Here is a 20,624-nt window from a genome sequence, read left to right as displayed (position 1 = left end):
GTTATAGTTTGTGGTCAATTTTTTTTAACTTAAAGACATACTTTTTGTAGCATGCAGTTATATTTTTCTGCTCTGTTTATGTAGAGTGGGTGTGTCTAGTAGTTACATCATTACTCGGGTTGCTATATATGATCACTATTGTGATACACCTTTGTTACAGTTGCTGGAGAACCTTCTGGACAAGCGCCTCCCCTCCAGTCTGGCCACACTGTACGGTCCACACATGACGTGTCACCTAGCACTGGTCCAGGCCCACTTCTTTGTGTCCCTGGGGGAGAGTATCCCTGTCATACCTGTCATAGAGGATGTGTTGTAAGTTGTCAGTGTAGTGTTCACAAACTCAACTCACTTTACCTGATTTTAGTACATTATGATATCATTTTATCATGATATTTTAGTACATTATGATATCGTTTTATCATCATATTTTAGTACATTATGATATCGTTTTATCATGCTATTTTAGTACATTATGATATCGTTTTATCATGACGTTTTAGTACATTATGATATCGTTTTATCATGACGTTTTAGTACATTTTGATATCGTTTTATCATGACGTTTTAGTACATTATGATATCGTTTTATCATGACGTTTTAGTACATTATGATATCGTTTTATCATGACGTTTTAGTACATGTACATTATGATATCGTTTTATCATGACGTTTTAGTACATTATGATATCGTTATATCATGACATAATTTTAGTACATTATGATATCGTTTTATCATGGCATTTTAGTACATTATGATATCGTTTTATCATGCCATTTTAGTACATTATGATATCGTTTTATCATGACGTTTTAGTACATTATGATATCGTTTTATCATGACGTTTTAGTACATTATGATATCGTTTTATCATGACGTTTTAGTACATGTACATTATGATATCGTTTTATCATGACGTTTTAGTACATTATGATATCGTTTTATCATGACATAATTTTAGTACATTATGATATCGTTTTATCATGGCATTTTAGTACATTATGATATCGTTTTATCATGGCATTTTAGTACATTATGATATCGTTTTATCATGGCGTTTTAGTACATTATGATATCGTTTTATCATGATGTTTTAGTGCATTATGATATCGTTTTATCATGACATTTTAGTACATTATGATATCGTTTTATCATGATATTTTAGTACATTATGATATCGTTTTATCATGACATTTTAGTACATTATGATATCGTTTTATCATGACATTTTAGTACATTATGATATCGTTTTATCATGATATTTTAGTCAGCTGCTGTATGAAACTTAACAGCTCCAATGCATATTGAAATGTTTCTCTATATGGCTTTATTATACACATCACTTATGCAATGTAAAACTATAAGGAAGATATACATGTTTTTTGTTTAACTGGGAAATTCAACGTCAGAATCAGACAACATTGACAATTTCTCTTGATCTCAAAGTGGCCTGAAGGAAGAATTTTGAAAACAAGATAAATAATTTGTGTAATCAAATTAGCTGTGGATATGTCAAGATTTTAATGTTTTTTGTAAACTGCAAAAACTTGATGAAGAAGCAGGTGTCGGTGTCTCCAAGCCACAACTCTCACTTTCCTTTTATGTTTAATGTAGAATGTTCAACGGTATAACGAATACAGCTTGTGTGTTAGAATGTACAATGTATAATAGAGAATTAGCTCCTTGTTACTTGTGTAACACTGGTGTAGCATGTGTGGTATTGTACAACACAGTATATATGGTAGGTATTATTGTATTGTGTTTTTGGATGTGTCTTCCTATATACTTATACAAGACACTGATAACAATATGAATTGTGTTATATCACATGATTTACTATTGTGTGCTGTATATATTGTGTGACATGTGCTGTGTATATATCACACACTGGTAGCTGAGTAATATAAAATTGTTGCCTGTTTTCTTTTCCCCTCATCAGCAGCCATGTTTCCATCCATATGCGCAAACTTGTGTCTCGCTACGTGAGACAGATGAGGTATACAAAGCACGCATGGCTTACTTTTATATATAGTCGGACGAGTCATGCATGAACCCATTCCTACCCCTCCCTCTCCTCTGTAGCACTATTAGCATGTATCATGTTGGAACCCCTCTTTTAGTCCAATCCCTACCATTTTGGAGTGCTTCATTTACTAAGGTGCAATTTTCTCCAAAACAAATTAATTTCTATCAGTTAAATTCTATTTTTATCACATTAAAACACTACAGAAAGATGTTATGTTTGTGAGTTTAGGGACATATCACAACTCCAGTAGATTATTACTGTAATAACAACATATTATCAGAATACCAGAGATATTGACTCCACAACAATGAAGCATTTCAATTCCCAGGGACTGGGTTAGATGTTGTGAGCGTGGGTATTTTGTATACGGTAATCGGAAAAAGATATTTCTTGTTTTTGTATTGAAATTGAAGCCTGGCTATCTCTATAATGGTGATTGTTTTTCCTTGTTTGTTAGTAAGCGCAAACGCTTAAATAGACAGAGGCGAATACGGAGGTACACGAGGAGAAGGTAAAACAACAAAAACCTGTAAAAACTGATTCTGGTAAAGTTACCATTAAATGTAAACTGTCTAATCAAGATGCAGCATGTACAGCCACTAAAACATAGTAATTAAATTGTAAACTGTCAAATCTATTGTTAGATTAATTTATAATACAATGTCTATCATTCCAGATGATTTTATCTGGGTGTTGCTTGATAACTCAGAAATAAATTAAAGTTTTAGGTTTTATCTAACACAGACAACATATATTAAAGTTTCATGTCCAGAAGTTCAGTAATCCTTGCATGCCTGTAATAGTACTGACTTAATATTAATTTGATAGGCTGTCAGATTGTCATTCTCAGTCAAGGATTATTTATACTAGAAATGTTTCTATGTTAAACAAGAAATACCTATTATGATTTATACCTGTCCAGAAGTTACTGTTACACCTAATTATGCCAGGGATACTTTTATAACTAATAGTACCGGGAGTGATATTATACTTAATTATACCAGGACTACATTTTTACCTAATTATACTAGGAGTACAATTATACCAGAAGTACTTTTATACCTAATAATACTAGAAGTACTTTTTTACCTTATTTTACCAGGAGTACAATTATACCTAATTGTGCTAGAAGTACTTTTATACCTAATTATACCAGGAGTACAATTATACCTAATTGTGCCAAGACTATACTTTTATACCTAATTATACCAGAAGTACTTTATATACGTAATAGTACCAGAAGTACTTTAGATTCGTATTATGTAGTACCAGAAGAACTTTTATACCTAATTGTATCAGGAGCACTATATAACTTATCATATAAGAGATACTTTTATACCTTATTATACCAGAAGTACTTTTTTACTTAATAGTACCAGAAGCACTTTAACCTAATAGCACCAGAAGTATTTTTATACTTATTCATAACAAGAGAACTTTTATACCTAATTGACCTGTACTTTTATACTCGATTATTTATACCGTTAATACTTTTATGCCTTTTTATTCCAGAAGTATTTTTGTACCTTATTAAGTTATTATACCGGATGTACTTTTATGCCTAACTATATCAGAAATACTTTAACCCTAATAATAGTACCAATAATTGTATACCTAAACCAGGAGTACAATTATACCTAAATATACCAAGAGTACTGTTATACCTAATTTTACCAGAAGTATTTTTATATCTATTTATACCAGAAGTACTTTTATGCTTAAATTTACCAGGAGTGCTTAATACCTTATTATACCAGAGTACATTTATACCTTAATCAGAACTTTAACTTATACTTAATTATGCCAGTAGTAGTTTTATATCTCTTTATACCAGAAGTAATTCTAATTATATCAGGAGCACTTTTATACTTAATTATACCAGTAGTATATTGTTTACCTATTTATACTGTATTTTATGCATAAATATACCCCACCTTTATGGATTTAGTGGTATAATTGTATATTACTATGGTTATATTGTATGTAACCTGTCATTTTGTATTCTATGCTTCATACATACAAGATACCTGATCCCTTCTGTTTGTATCTCTTTATAGTGATGTGAATCATGACTTGTAGGGTACCTGTGGGGCAGAGGCACCTGACCCTTAGGCCTACCATCTGTATTTATCGCACCTTGGACAGAATTGTTGCATATGATTGGTTAAAATCATGTCAAGTGGTGACCCATATAAGACTTACAGAGGGTCAGACAAATTTCTTTGGGGGCAATATAGCCTATAGGGGCCATCATCTGTCGCTTCAAAAATTATATGTCTAAAATAGGCATACCCAATATCTCCGGAATGAACACCTTTCTGTTGTTGGATGACATTTATAAGAGTTGTCTCCCCTACACCAGTTGAAACTAGTTCACATCTGGTACTATTTGTTGACAAATATTAATATCGCACAATTTTACCAGATGACCCAAGAAGAAATTTGCAAGAAAAGGAAAATGTTTTTAGTAATGAAGATGACAATGTATAACAATCATTCTGCAAAATTGTTAATGTTGTGATGTTTATAATGTCATGTATCATACCCAACCCTGACTCTACTGTGTGTACGTGTTTATAGTGATGTGAATTGTGATTTGTAGGGTACCTGAGGGATACCTGACCCCCTACTGTGTGTACGTGTTTATAGTGATGTGAATTGTGATTTGTAGGGTACCTGAGGGACAGGGATACTTGACCCCCTACTGTGTGTACGTGTTTATAGTGATGTGAATTGTGATTTGTAGGGTACCTGAGGGATACCTGACCCCCTACTGTGTGTACATGTTTATAGTGATGTGAATTGTGATTTGTAGGGTACCTGAGGGATACCTGACCCCCTACTGTGTGTACGTGTTTATAGTGATGTGAATTGTGGTTTTGTAGGGTACCTGAGGGATACCTGACCCCCTACTGTGTGTACGTGTTTATAGTGATGTGAATTGTGGTTTGTAGGGTACCTGAGGGATACCTGACCCCCTACTGTGTGGACGTGTTTATAGTGATGTGAATTGTGGTTTGTAGGGTACCTGAGGGATACCTGACCCCTACTGTGTGTACGTGTTTATAGTGATGTGAATTGTGGTTTGTAGGGTACCTGAGGGACAGGGTTACCTGACCCCCTACTATGTGGACGTGTTTATAGTGATGTGAATTGTGGTTTGTAGGGTACCTGAGGGACAGGGTTACCTGACCCCCTACTGTGTGTACGTGTTTATAGTGATGTGAATTGTGGTTTGTAGGGTACCTGAGGGACAGGGATACCTGACCCCCTACTGTGTGTACGTGTTTATAGTGATGTGAATTGTGATTTGTAGGGTACCTGAGGGACAGGGATACCTGACCCCCTACTGTGTGTACGTGTTTATAGTGATGTGAATTGTGGTTTGTAGGGTACCTGAGGGACAGGGATACCTGACCCCCTACTGTGTGTACGTGTTTATAGTGATGTGAATTGTGATTTGTAGGGTACCTAAGGGACAGGGATACCTGACCCCCTACTGTGTGTACGTGTTTATAGTGATGTGAATTGTGGTTTGTAGGGTACCTGAGGGATACCTGACCCCCTACTGTGTGTACATGTTTATAGTGATGTGAATTGTGATTTGTAGGGTACCTGAGGGATACCTGACCCCCTACTGTGTGGATGTGTTTATAGTGATGTGAATTGTGGTTTGTAGGGTACCTGAGGGACAGGGTTACCTGACCCCTACTGTGTGTACGTGTTTATAGTGATATGAATTGTGATTTGTAGGGTACCTGAGGGATACCTGACCCCCTACTGTGTGTACGTGTTTATAGTGATGTGAATTGTGATTTGTAGGGTACCTGAGGGATACCTGACCCCCTACTGTGTGGACGTGTTTATAGTGATGTGAATTGTGGTTTGTAGGGTACCTGAGGGACAGGGATCAATCAAGCCTCATACAATGAGCACAATGACAAAGGCCAAGAACCTAAAGGGAACCAACAGTATGACATCCAAACCATACAAAACCAAGTCTGCATCTGACAGTCGCAGGGATGCTGGTAAGTTAGGCTCTTCCTGTCTGGAAAACTATTCGGGAGGCAAATACAAAATGGATACATTGAACACCACAGATCCTCCATCTCACAATTCATTGGACATATTGTTTAGTTCAAACATTTCCCCTGATTTATCTTTAACCTCTTTGTTAAAACCTTGAAACCCTTAACACGCAAACTTTGTATACAAAATGTGATAAAAGGATTATTAAGAATGTCGATGACTAACATAACTAATGTGTTAAAGGTTTAGACAAAAGAGGGGATTTCCTCCTACATATAATATCATGACATTGTGTGTTGGTAAATATCAGTTGTTTGACCTACAGATGATGACCTTGAGAGTGTGGAGAGCGCTAACATCCAGCGACGCTTTACTAGCAGTAAGAAGCCACTGACATTGGAGCTCATCAAGGGCACGTTACTGGCTGTTGCTGACCAGATGGTGACCACTATAGCAGAAGTCATCCAAGAAAATGCTGAACATGCTGAGAATGGTATAGCAAGCTCTCATTCTGCAGTAATGTTGTGAATTTTGTTTACATAAAAACATTAAAATGAAAATAATATGACTTACGTGTTACACGTGTATTGTCAGATAATTTATTATTTTTGTTGAAAACCAATGAGATACATGTATAGTATTGTAAACCAATCAGATTCCTTGTATGTAATTAATCAGAATAGTATTGTAAACCAATCAGATTCCTTGTATGTAATCAATCAGAATAGTATTGTAAACCAATCAGATTCCTTGTAAGTAATCAATCAGAATAGTATTGTAAACCAATCGGATTCCTTGTTTGTTATGAATCAGAATCTCTATTGATAATCAGTCAAAGTTCTTCAATTGTAAGACAAGATTAATCATAGGTAAATCAGTTCCTGTTAACACACATATTGTAATGTTGAATGTGTGTCTGTCATGCAGGACTGGAGAACTTGCCTGCTGCGGAGCTGGAGTTGGTGGTGTGCTGTAAGTTACAACAGGCCAATATTGCACGACAGAAACAACATGCTCCACTAGCTGCTCGTATCGTCCTTTCTGCAGTCAAACTTCTCAAGTCGTCGGACCTGTTCAAACCCAAGAAAGAAGTAGTGCCGCCACCAAGGTAGGTAACACCACATCTCATGTAATGGCCATTATGTTCCTACAGATCAATTCAACATATTATTTGACTTCTGAAGTATTGACAATTTAATGCCTTTAATTGACATAAGCACTGCTGATTTAGATTTAAATGTATATGCCATGTTGCTGTTGCAGAGAAAACACAACTCAAGACAGGTAACAAGAGTTACGGTCCCTTACTTCACCATATGTAGAGTATAGACTATAGTGCACACTTTTTATAACATTTCTTTTTTTATCCTCTATTTATTTAGTTGGAACAACTTTACCGCTTTTGAACTAGAGGTTATCCTGTGGAGCTTATTCTGTTGTTTGCTTTGTCATAGAAAGACAGAATGGGTCAAGGTTTTTTCCACTTGTAACTGAAAATCTACCGTAGTTCTTTAATTGATTAACTTATCACAAAAGAATTTTTTTATGTAACCCTCTGTCTGATAGAAATGCCCTATAAATCCTAACTAGGCCTTCTATTTTGATGAAGTTTGTCATTACATTGAGACACATACACTGTACAAAGTATCACATCACTTGCTTGTTTGAGACGTTCACATTGCTGATTTGTTGAGAATTGAAGTCACTGCTCACAAGTCTGTCACAAATTCCTACACATTTGTGTTAGCTCATTTTAACTATTATAGTACAATATAGATATCGGACATCATTGACACGTTTTCCTTTAGAATCAGTACACTTCACAAACAGATTATATATTGACAGTATTCCAGAATGAAAGTAAGATTGAAGTAATGGAAGCTTCCTAGGTAGATACATATATGTATGATTTGCCTCTCTCTTTATCGTATAACTTCTGTGACATTGTGATATTGTACATACCAGTAGTGCGATATTGACTCACCATTTGTAATACTGGATTGTTGGAGTACAGATCTGCTTTACTGGCACTGAAATTATTGTCAAGTCATATGTCTCTTGGTGTGATGTTACTTTACTTTTTGTCCATTTGTTTACATTTTTCTTGTTACTTTACATTTTCAGTGTCTGTTACTTTTCATTTTTGTCTCTTACTTTCACATGAATCATTGCTTCTAACTGACATACATTGTCTTTCTTTTTGCTTTGTTCATCATTTCTTCTGTGTTTCATTGTCTGATATCCTTCCTCATTTTAGTCCAACACGAGATCGCCACAAGTAAGTTACACTGAAAATGATTGAGGTTGTGGACTCCCCGAGTTTGTCCCCGTGTGACGGAGTATGGACTCCCCGAGTTTGTCCCCGTGTGACGGAGACTGTTATGTTATGCCTGCATGTTGTTATGATGGATTAACTGTTACAACAAACATGTCTTGGGGAGCTGCTTTCAATAATGCTTACAAAGAAAACATTCCTTTATCAATTTGAGCCCATCTTTTTATATAAATAAAGAATTGCTTTCTTCTGTAAAAATGTACTGCTAAAATCTTATAATTTGTTTTTGAACTTCAGTTTCAGGTTATAACTTAATGAAGTTTTTTCTACAATTCCCAAGCACTTCAAATGAGTTTGATAAAAAAAATCAAAAAAAAAAAAAAAATCAAAAAAAAAAATTGAATTTGCTAACTTTCATGGTTCATGATGACATTCACAGCTATCCCTTGTCTGTTTGATGTTTTCGGTTTTTCCTATGTACATATAATGTACCCTATTATCTTTTATTCTGGTTTATTACCTATGTTACATTATAGTAACTCTTACTACCCAAGTGCATTACATTGTAACTCTACCCCTTACCTCCCCAGTGTATTACATTGTAACTCTACCCCTTACCTCCCCAGTGTATTACATTGTAACTCCACCCCTTACCTCCCCAGTGTATTACATTGTAACTCCACCCCTTACCTCCCCAGTGTATTACATTGTAACTCTACCCCTTACCTCCCCAGTGTATTACATTGTAACTCCACCCCTTACCTCCCCAGTGTATTACATTGTAACTCTACCCCTTAACTCCCCAGAGTATTACATTGTAACTCCACCCCTTACCTCCCCAGTGTATTACATTGTAACTCCACCCCTTACCTCCCGAGTGTATTACATTGTAACTCCACCCCTTACCTCCCCAGTGTATTACATTGTAACTCTACCCCTTACCTCCCCAGTGTATTACTTTGTAACTATACCCTTTACCTCCCCAGTGTATTACTTTGTAACTATACCCCTTAACTCCCCAGTGTATTACATTGTTACTCTACCCCTGACCTCCCCAGTGTATTACATTGTAACTCCACCCCTTACCTCCCCAGTGTATTACATTGTAACTCCACCCCTTACCTCCCCAGTGTATTACATTGTAACTCCACCCCTTACCTCCCCAGTGTATTACATTGTAACTCCACCCCTTACCTCCCCAGTGTATTACATTGTAACTCTACCCCTGACCTCCCCAGTGTATTACATTGTAACTCTACCCCTTACCTCCCCAGTGTATTACATTGTAACTCCACCCCTTACCTCCCCAGTGTATTACATTGTAACTCTACCCCTGACCTCCCCAGTGTGTTACATTGTAACTCTACCCCTTACCTCCCCAGTGTATTACATTGTAACTCCACCCCTTACCTCCCGAGTGTATTACATTGTAACTCTAACCCTTACCTCCATAGTGTATTACATTGTAACTATACCCCTGACCTCCCCAGTGTATTACATTGTTACTCTACCCCTGACCTCCCCAGTGTATTACATTGTAACTATACCCCTGACCTCCCCAGTGTATTACATTGTAACTATACCCCTGACCTCCCCAGTGTATTACATTGTAACTATACCCCTTACCTCCCCAGTGTATTACATTGTAACTCTACCCCTTACCTCCCCAGTGTATTACATTGTAACTCCACCCCTTACCTCCCCAGTGTATTACATTGTAACTATACCCCTTACCTCCCCAGTGTATTACATTGTAACTCTACCCCTTACCTCCCCAGTGTATTACATTGTAACTCTACCCCTGACCTCCCCAGTGTATTACATTGTAACTATACCCCTTACCTCCCCAGTGTATTACATTGTAACTCTACCCCTGACCTCCCCAGTGTATTACATTATAACTCTACCCCTTACCTCGCCAGTGTATTACATTGTAACTATACCCCTTACCTCCCGAGTGTATTACATTGTAACTCTACCCCTTACCTCGCCAGTGTATTACATTGTAACTATACCCCTTACCTCCCGAGTGTATTACATTGTAACTCTACCCCTTACCTCCCCAGTGTATTACATTGTAACTCTACCCCTTAACTCCCCAGTGTATTACATTGTAACTCTACCCCTGACCTCCCCAGTGTATTACATTGTAACTATACCCCTTAACTCCCCAGTGTATTACATTGTAACTATACCCCTGACCTCCCCAGTGTATTACATTGTAACTCTACCCCTGACCTCCCCAGTGTATTACATTGTAACTCTACCCCTGACCTCCCCAGTGTATTACATTATAACTCTACCCCTTACCTCGCCAGTGTATTACATTGTAACTATACCCCTTACCTCCCGAGTGTATTACATTGTAACTCTACCCCTTACCTCGCCAGTGTATTACATTGTAACTATACCCCTTACCTCCCGAGTGTATTACATTGTAACTCTACCCCTTACCTCCCCAGTGTATTACATTGTAACTCTACCCCTTACCTTTAAGCTTCCCTGTGTATTACATTGTAACTCTACCCCTTACCTCCCCAGTGTATTACATTGTAACTCTACCCCTTACCTTTAAGCTTCCCTGTGTATTACATTGTAACTCTACCCCTTACCTCCCCAGTGTATTACATTGTAACTCCACCCCTTACCTCCCCAGTGTATTACATTGTAACTCTACCCCTTACCTTTAAGCTTCCCTGTGTATTACATTGTAACTCTACCCCTTACTTCCCCAGTGTATTACATTGTAACTATACCCCTTACTTCCCCTGTGTATTACATTGTAACTCTACCCCTTACCTCCCCAGTGTATTACATTGTAACTCCACCCCTTACCTCCCCAGTGTATTACATTGTAACTATACCCCTTACCTCCCCAGTGTATTACATTGTAACTCTACCCCTGACCTCCCCAGTGTATTACATTGTAACTCTACCCCTTACCTCCCCAGTGTATTACATTGTAACTCCACCCCTTACCTCCCCAGTGTATTACATTGTAACTATACCCCTTACCTCCCCAGTGTATTACATTGTAACTCCACCCCTTACCTCCCCAGTGTATTACATTGTAGCTCTACCCCTTACCTCCCCAGTGTATTACATTGTAACTCTACCCCTTACCTTTAAGCTTCCCTGTGTATTACATTGTAACTCTACCCCTTACTTCCCCAGTGTATTACATTGTAACTATACCCCTTACTTCCCCTGTGTATTACATTGTAACTATACCCCTTACCTTCCCAGTGTATTACATTGTAACTATACCCCTTACTTCCCCTGTGTATTACATTGTAACTCTACCCCTTACCTCCCCAGTGTATTACATTGTAACTCCACCCCTTACCTCCCCAGTGTATTACATTGTAGCTCCACCCCTTACCTCCCCAGTGTATTACATTGTAACTCTACCCCTTACCTTTAAGCTTCCCTGTGTATTACATTGTAACTCTACCCCTTACTTCCCCAGTGTATTACATTGTAACTATACACTCTTCCTCTGTATATGATATTTCATTGTAACTAGGTATGCTCTTATACTTATATGTTCACAAGTTCCCAATATTCATCACCATACTTAACTCTTCGATTCAGTTAAACTTCCTTCCCTTTCCCCTTGGGATTAGTTAAACCATTTGTTAAATACTTAATTTTCTACCTGGAGTATTGCATACTGTTTGTATTGTATGAAATCCTTAATCTCAGATGTTAAAATGGTGAAAGCACAGTGGTGGTAGACTTGCAGTGTTCAATATGTTGAAGGCTGGTGAAGGCAGACTGCTACGTAACAGAATTAAATGCTGGAGTTAGGGCCTACATTTATTTGTACAATGTAAAGCTTTGAACATTGATGAAGAAACATGTTGATCACTGTCAGCTGGTGAAGGGCAAACTATTTTATTTGGCTATTTGTGGGGTATTTTTGTTATCTGGTCAGTATTTGGTACTCTCTATCTATATGTACCTGTTTCTGTTGTTTATTTATTGTATACTTTAATGAATGTTATTTTGTCCATTCTTCTCTGTATGTTTGTGTGCATTTCGGTGTCCATTATATCAGTGGTCATCTTTCTCTATTTGTCCATGTGTCTGTCTGTTGTTTCTGTATATTACTATCTTTTCCATGTGTCTGTTTGTTGTTTCTGTATCTAACTGTCTTTTCCATGTGTCTGTCTTGTTTATGTAAATTACTGTCTTTTCAACGTGTCTGTATGTTGTTTATTTATGTTACTGACTTTTCCATGTGTCTGTCTGTTGTTTCTGCATATTACTGTCTTTTCCATGTGTCTGTCTGTTGTTTCTGTAAATTACTGCCTTTTTCATGTGTCTGTTATTTCTGTATATTACTGTCTATTCCATGTGTCTGTTTGTTGTTTCTGTATATTACTATCTTTTCCATATGTCTGTCAATTCTTTATATTTCTGTCTTTTCCAAGTGTCTGTTTGTTGTTTCTCTATATTTCTGTCTTTTCCATGTGTCTGTCTGTTGTTTCTGTAAATTACTGCCTTTTTCATGTGTCTGTTATTTCTGTATATTACTGTTTTTTCCATGTGTCTGTTAGTTGTTTCTGTATATTACTGTCTTTTCCATGTGTCTGTTTGTTGTTTCTGTATATTACTATCTTTTCCATATGTCTGTCAATTCTTTATATTTCTGTCTTTTCCAAGTGTCTGTTTGTTGTTTCTCTATATTTCTGTCTTTTCCATGTGTCTGTCTGTTGTTTCTGTAAATTACTGTTTTTCCATGTGTCTGTCTGTTGTGTCTGTATATTACTTTCTTTTCCATGTGTCTGTCTGTCGTTTCTTTACGTTACTGTCTTTTCCACGTCTGTCTGTCTTTTTTGTATATTACTGTCTTTTCCATGTATCTGTCTGTTGTTTCTCTATGTTACCGTCTTTTCCATGTGTCTGTCTGTCGTTTCTTTACGTTACTGTCTTTTCCACGTGTCTGTCTTTTTTGTATATTACTGTCTTTTCCACGTGTCTTCTGTTGTTTCTGTATATTACTGTCTTTTCCATGTGTCTGTTTGTTGTTTTTGTATATTACTGTCTTTTCCATGTGTCTGTTTGTTGTTTTTGTATATTACTGTCTTTTCCATGTGTCTGTCTGTCTTTACTGTACAAACTGTCCGAAATGTTCAAGTCTGCCTTGCTCTATCATCGATATACATTGTCTGTCTGATATTTTCAATTTTTATTTCGATTGTAAACCTAATCAATACTTATATTGTATGAACGTCACCTCTTGATACATACAATACTACAAGCAGGTCACATTATTTCGTAACTAATATTATCAGATATGTTACCTATCATACACTAACAAGGAATGTAAACATGTATTTGACTGATGATATTGAGATGTAATTGACTGATGATATTGAGATGTATTTGACTGATGATATTGAGATGTATTTGACTGATGATATTGAGATGTATTTGACTGATGGTATTGAGATGTATTTGACTGATGATATTGAGATGTATTTGAGTGAAGGTATTGAGATGTATTTGAGTGATGATATTGAGATGTATTTGAGTGATGATATTGAGATGTAATTGACTGATGATATTGAGATGTATTTGACTGATGATATTGAGATGTATTTGACTGATGATATTGAGATATGTTTGACTGATGGTATTGAGATGTATTTGACTGATGGTATTGAGATGTATTTGACTGATGGTATTGAGATGTATTTGACTGATGATATTGAGATGTATTTGACTGATGATATTGAGATGTATTTGACTGATGGTATTGAGATGTATTTGACTGATGATATTGAGATGTATTTGACTGATGGTATTGAGATGTAATTGACTGATGGTATTGAGATGTATTTGACTGATGATATTGAGATGTATTTGAGTGATGATATTGAGATGTATTTGACTGATGGTATTGAGATGTATTTGACTGATGATATTGAGATGTGTTTGACTGATGATATTGAGATGTAATTGAGTGATGTGTTTGAGATGTATTTGACTGATGATATTGAGATGTATTTGACTGATGGTATTGGGATGTATTTGACTGATGGTATTGAGATGTGTTTAACTGATGATATTGAGATGTGTTTGACTGATGATATTGAGATGTATTTGACTGATGATATTGAGATATATTTGAGTGATGATATTGAGATGTAATTGACTGATGATATTGAGATGTAATTGACTGATGATATTGAGATGTAATTGAGTGATGTGTTTGAGATGTATTTGACTGATGATATTGAGATGTAATTGACTGATGATATTGAGATGTATTTGACTGATGGTATTGAGATGTAATTGAGTGATGTGTTTGAGATGTATTTGACTGATGATATTGAGATGTATTTGACTGATGATATTGAGATGTATTTGACTGATGATGTTGAGATGTATTTGACTGATGGTATTGAGATGTATTTGACTGATGGTATTGAGATGTATTTGACTGATGGTATTGAGATGTATTTGACTGATGGTATTGAGATGTATTTGACTGATGATATTGAGATGTAATTGACTGATGATATTGAGATGTATTTGACTGATGGTATTGAGATGTATTTGACTGATGATATTGAGATGTATTTGAGTGAAGGTATTGAGATGTATTTGACTGATGATATTGAGATGTATTTGAGTGATGATATTGAGATGTAATTGACTGATGATATTGAGATGTATTTGACTGATGATATTGAGATGTATTTGACTGATGATATTGAGATGTGTTTGACTGATGGTATTGAGATGTATTTGACTGATGGTATTGAGATGTATTTGACTGATGGTATTGAGATGTATTTGACTGATGATATTGAGATGTATTTGACTGATGATATTGAGATGTATTTGACTGATGGTATTGAGATGTATTTGACTGATGATATTGAGATGTATTTGACTGATGGTATTGAGATGTAATTGACTGATGGTATTGAGATGTATTTGACTGATGATATTGAGATGTATTTGAGTGATGATATTGAGATGTATTTGACTGATGGTATTGAGATGTATTTGACTGATGATATTGAGATGTGTTTGACTGATGGTATTGAGATGTATTTGACTGGTGGTATTGAGATGTATTTGAGTGATGCGTTTGAGATGTAAGCTGTATAGTCCCTTTGTCATTCTCCTGTATCTGTTGTCAGGCCCTCTTCCCTGAAGGGTCAGAACAGCTCTCGTAGGATCCACTACGCCGAGGATGTGAAGATTGTGTCTCCAGAAACAAATCAGTTCCAATTCCAAAACTTTCAGAGTCGGTCACGCTTGGATGCACGTCTTTGGCTTGACTGTCGGCAGGCACTTGTCAAGTGTCTCATGATGCAAGTCGGTGGACTCGGACAAATGAAAGGTAGAGAACAATGTTTAACATGGATATGACAAGTTGTTTATGTGTCTCTTCTAATAGGACTGATTGAGTAAACTCGACTAAATGTAGTCATGATGATAATTTGCCCATATTAATTGTAATTCTTATTTTGTTTGAGGCCCTTTGGAATAACGGTGATCAGATTCCATTGTATATTTTATCCAGTTGATCCAGATATCAAAGTGCTACAGGAGCTTGCTGACTGCCGTCAGTACTGTATTGAGGGTTTGAGTGAGGCTGAGGCTTGTGGGGATGCCGAGACTCAGGCAGATTTCCTCATGTCAGGAGCCTTCCTCAACATCATCGAGGGCAAGAGTCTGGAGCACACTGCCTCTCTGGTCAAGGTAGGTGGCTACAGGGAGCACATTGCCTCCGACAATATCAGAATATTACTGATAGGGTGTTTATATATTTCTCTCTGGGTAATAAATTTCTGGATTTCATCCAGATTTTGCCAAGTGATACCATTACATATATTTAAGAAACACTTGTGAAGTAGCTGCTGCTTATTACTGCACCAACATAGCTAGCTTATGGAGATTAATTTTTCTTTATTTCATTTGGTTGGACATCAGATTAGTAAGCTTGGAGATCCAGGTTTAACTTCTTGCAGAGGCTTTGAAAAATATAATAAGTCCCCTATCGGTGAATCCGGGGGGAATATAGCGCCTTTATTCCTTGAGGGATATTGATCAAACTTCACAAAGTGATAAAGGACCACAATATCTCTTATAAATTAAAGTTTCAGGTTTTTTGGGTCAAGGGTAAAAGTCTCTGCTACAATTTTTAGCAGGGACTGATGGTACAGGACATGTATTGCTTTAGCAATAACCAGTATGCTTGGTATCTCTGTTACATATACATGATTTTTTGTTTAAAAATTTCACTGAATCTGATCTCTTATCTTTCACATTTTGGTTTCACTGTAAAACACTTAACTGAATCTGATCACTTCTGTTACAGGATGTGATAGATTTGCTCCACAAGATCCCGAAGCGGTCAGTCCCAGCTGAGCAGCTGTATGCTATGGCTATCGTCCTGAAGACGGATATTGATGCTGTGGAGAGGGAGGATGACAGTGCAGTATTTACAGAAAAAACATTGGAACAATACCTTACAGCTCAGAACATCATACTGCAACAGGTACCCCAGCCAATCATTGCTAATCTGTGTAGTGATTTAGTATGATGTGTCTAAACCATCAGTATAAAGTACAATGTGTCTAAACCATCAGTATAAAGTACAATGTGTCTAAACCATCAGTATAAAGTACAATGTGTCTAAACCATCAGTATAAAGTACAATGTGTCTAAACCATCAGTATAAAGTACAATGTGTCTAAACCATCTGTATAAAGTACAATGTCTAAACCATCAGTATAAAGTACAATGTGTCTAAACCATCAGTATAAAGTACAATGTGTCTAAACCATCAGTATAAAGTGCGGTGTTGTGGTGGTACTCCATTATAAATTTGATTGTTTTTTGTGACAGATGGAGGACCTTGGGGAGAAGATTGAACACTACTATCCTAGAGGAGAGAAGTCTCACTTCTCTGCTCCAGTAAGTCCTATGAGGAACATCTACCTGCCACATGTACTGCGTCTAGCCCAGATCAAGCTGAGAGTGGGTCATGCTATGGCACGTAATGCAGCCAAGTACATCCGTGGAGGGTAGGTAGACAATATGTGTTTACCCTATCACTTCATCAATTGTTTATTATACCCCCACTTAGTAAAATGGGCATATATAGTTTTCATTTTGTGAGTCTGTCTGTCCATGATATGTTAAAAGATATCTCATAAACCCCTGGGCAGATTTCATTTATATTCATACTATATCATCACAGCATGAAATGTTACATCTGTTTAGATTTTAGTGGTAATCAGTCAAGATTAAAGGTCAAGGATCACACTTGTCCACTTCAAAAAAAAAGCTGGACAGATGTATTGTATAGATGAGGGGGTGGGGGTATATCTTTTTGAATCCTCACTCACTTTGCTTTGATCAAAATGCAATTTTGGAGGTATCAAAATACAATTTTGGGGGGTAAATTTTCCTTATAACAGTATCATATCGTAGTTGTGTTTATAACAGGACTGACAATGACCCTGTAGTGACCTGGACCCATGCCCTGGGAGTACTGACCACTGCTCGGGAGTTGTCCCAGGTAGCAGTGATGAGGGAAGCTAACCTAGAAGCTGAAATCCTACTCCAACTAGGTAGGTGTAGGTAATGTTGACATGGAGTCAGGTAATAAGTCATTTCGACTTGGGTGTATGTATCCAATGTAGGTCAAGCTGACATAGAGGTGTTTAATGTAGGTTATGTTGACATAGAGTTGTCTAATATAGGTCATGTTGACATAGAGAGGTCTAATGTAGGTCATGTTGACATAGAGAAGTCTAATGTAGGTCATGTTGACATAGAGAGGTCTAAAGTAGGTCATGTTGACATAGAGAGGTCTTATGTAGGTCATGTTGACATAGAGAGGTCTTATGTAGGTCATGCTGAATTAGAGGTGTTGGCTGATTTTGTACTGATCAGAAAAAAATAGAATGGCTGGCAGATTGCAATCTTGGATTTTGACAATGAAAATTTGTTATCTCCATTTTTGAGTATTAAGTTTCCTCTAAATATGTTCCTAGTTGTGCCCTTTTAATTTTGGTACATATCGGAAAAGTGAAATGGCTAACAGGTGGCCATCTTGGATTTTGACAATTAAAATCTTTTATCGCTCTTTTTGAGTATCAATGCAAGTTTCCTTTTTGTTCCTAGTTGTGTCGGTTTTATCTGGGTATTGATCAGAATAGTAAAATGGCTGAGAGGTGGCATGGCCGTCCTGGATTTTGATTTCATGAGAAGTACTGTAAGGACATTTTTCCTAAACTTGATGTGTAGGTTCCTGTCAGTCTGTAATTGTGCCAGTTCAGTTTTCAGACTTATCAGGAAAACAAAATGATCAACAGGCAGCCATCTTAGATTTTGACAGTTGAAGTTTGTTATCGCTATTTCATGAGAAGTTCTGAAAGGGTATTTCTGAAACTTGATATGTAGATTTCTGTCACACCCTTGATTGTTATGATTGTTATTGGAATTCAGTGATGATAGTTATTATCTCTGAGAAAGATGTTGTTACTTATTATTTCTCAGAAAATTCTTGATGGATTTTTCTCAGGTTACATATGTAGGTTCCATTTGCTTTCATATGATTATGAGGAAAAGAGCAAACATGGGCAAGTAGAGAAAAGATCAGTTGTACATAATCATTCAATGGTGGCCATCAAGATCTCGCTAGGATCTCCTGTTGTGAGTTTTAACATCATTATTTAGACCTTGTGAATGAGTTATGCCATTCCTTCATTTCATACTTGAACTTCATATAAGCAGAGGGGTATTTTCTTCACCAGGTAAAGTCCAGAGGATGCTTGTTTACATGGGTAAATTCAACCACAGAAAGGCAGCTGAGACATTGATTGACTCCATTAAGATCAGCTTCTCAACTGACCATGATCTGGGGTAAGTGTCATTAGTGATTATTATTACCTAACTAAGGTGACAATAACTTACCACAATGGGAGTAATTACACATGATTATAGGATTCAGTCTCTCTGTTAGTCACACAGTAATTACACATGATTATATGATTCAGTCTCTCTGTTAGTCACACAGTAATTACACATGATTATAGGATTCAGTCTCTGTTAGTCACACAGTAATTATACATGATTATAGGATTCAGTCTCTCTGTTAGTCACACAGTAATTATACATGATTATAGGATTCAGTCTCTCTGTTAGTCACACAGTAATTACACATGATTATAGGATTCAGTCTCTCTGTTAGTCACACAGTAATTATACATGATTATAGGATTCAGTCACTCTGTTAGTCACACAGTAATTACACATGATTATAGGATTCAGTCTCTCTGTTAGTCACACAGTAATTATACATTATTATAGGATTCAGTCTCTCTGTTAGTCACACAGTAATTACACATGATTATAGGATTCAGTCTCTCTGTTAGTCACACAGTAATTATACATGATTATAGGATTCAGTCACTCTGTTAGTCACACAGTAATTATACATGAATATAGGATTCAGTCTGTCTGTTAGTCACACAGTAATTATACATGATTATAGGATTCAGTCTCTCTGTGAGTCAAACACTTTGTCTGCTGCATACTGTTTTATCTTGAATATAAACATTTTCAGATGTTAAAATGTGTTGTACATGTACTACTAACATAAATTCAAGATTATCTCGGTATACCATCCAAGCCAAAATGACACTGCTTAGTATAGAAATAGATTCTTGATCCTAAGAACTTGTGGCATTGTAAATTATTGAAATCGTTTAATACATTAATAGCCACTCATGTCTGATCCTCCATTTATGTATATCTACATTAGAATGTTGTTTCTAAATAAAAGTTAGGGATATGTTGAAATATTGAGTTGATAAAATTTGATTGAATTTAATATTGAAAGAAATTTTCACTGTATTGATAAATACATTTGTGTATGTTGACATGTGTTGTGATGGCTATGTTATCCTATGACTATGTTGACATGTTTTGTGATGGCTACATTACCCTTTAATGACTATGTTGACATGTGTTGTGATGGCTATGTTATCCTGTTATGACTGTGTTGACATGTGTTGTGATGTGTTGTGATGACTATGTTATCCTATGACTATGTTGACATGTGTTGTGATGGCTATGTTATCAAGTTATGACTATGTTGACATGTGTTGTGATGGCTATGTTATCCTGTTATGACTGTGTTGACATGTGTTGTGATGTGTTGTGATGACTATGTTATCCACTCATGGCTATGTTGACATGTGTTGTGATGGCTATGTTATCCTATGACTATGTTGACATGTGTTGTGATGTGTTGTGA

The 20,624-nt window shown here is 36.4% G+C and overlaps 1 protein-coding gene across 1 annotated transcript in view; it reads left to right on the top strand.

Annotated features, from left to right (window-relative positions):
* LOC117331569 (cilia- and flagella-associated protein 54-like) overlaps positions 1–20,624 on the top strand; it is an 85,121-nt gene that overhangs the window by 51,018 nt on the left and 13,479 nt on the right. Inside the window, 13 exon segments of the mRNA XM_033890361.1 lie at positions 161–312; positions 1,939–1,995; positions 5,917–6,053; positions 6,380–6,547; positions 6,982–7,162; positions 7,318–7,338; positions 8,312–8,332; positions 15,490–15,692; positions 15,876–16,054; positions 16,674–16,853; positions 17,204–17,382; positions 17,807–17,931; positions 19,120–19,228. Of these exon segments, the coding sequence (XP_033746252.1) occupies positions 161–312; positions 1,939–1,995; positions 5,917–6,053; positions 6,380–6,547; positions 6,982–7,162; positions 7,318–7,338; positions 8,312–8,332; positions 15,490–15,692; positions 15,876–16,054; positions 16,674–16,853; positions 17,204–17,382; positions 17,807–17,931; positions 19,120–19,228 (1,712 nt within the window).

The sequence above is a fragment of the Pecten maximus genome, chromosome 7 (assembly GCF_902652985.1).
Source record: "Pecten maximus chromosome 7, xPecMax1.1, whole genome shotgun sequence".
Classification (NCBI taxonomy): Eukaryota; Metazoa; Mollusca; class Bivalvia; order Pectinida; family Pectinidae; genus Pecten; species Pecten maximus.
Note: the sequence above shows the minus strand (reverse complement) of the source record. Positions and strands in the feature narration are given on the sequence as shown.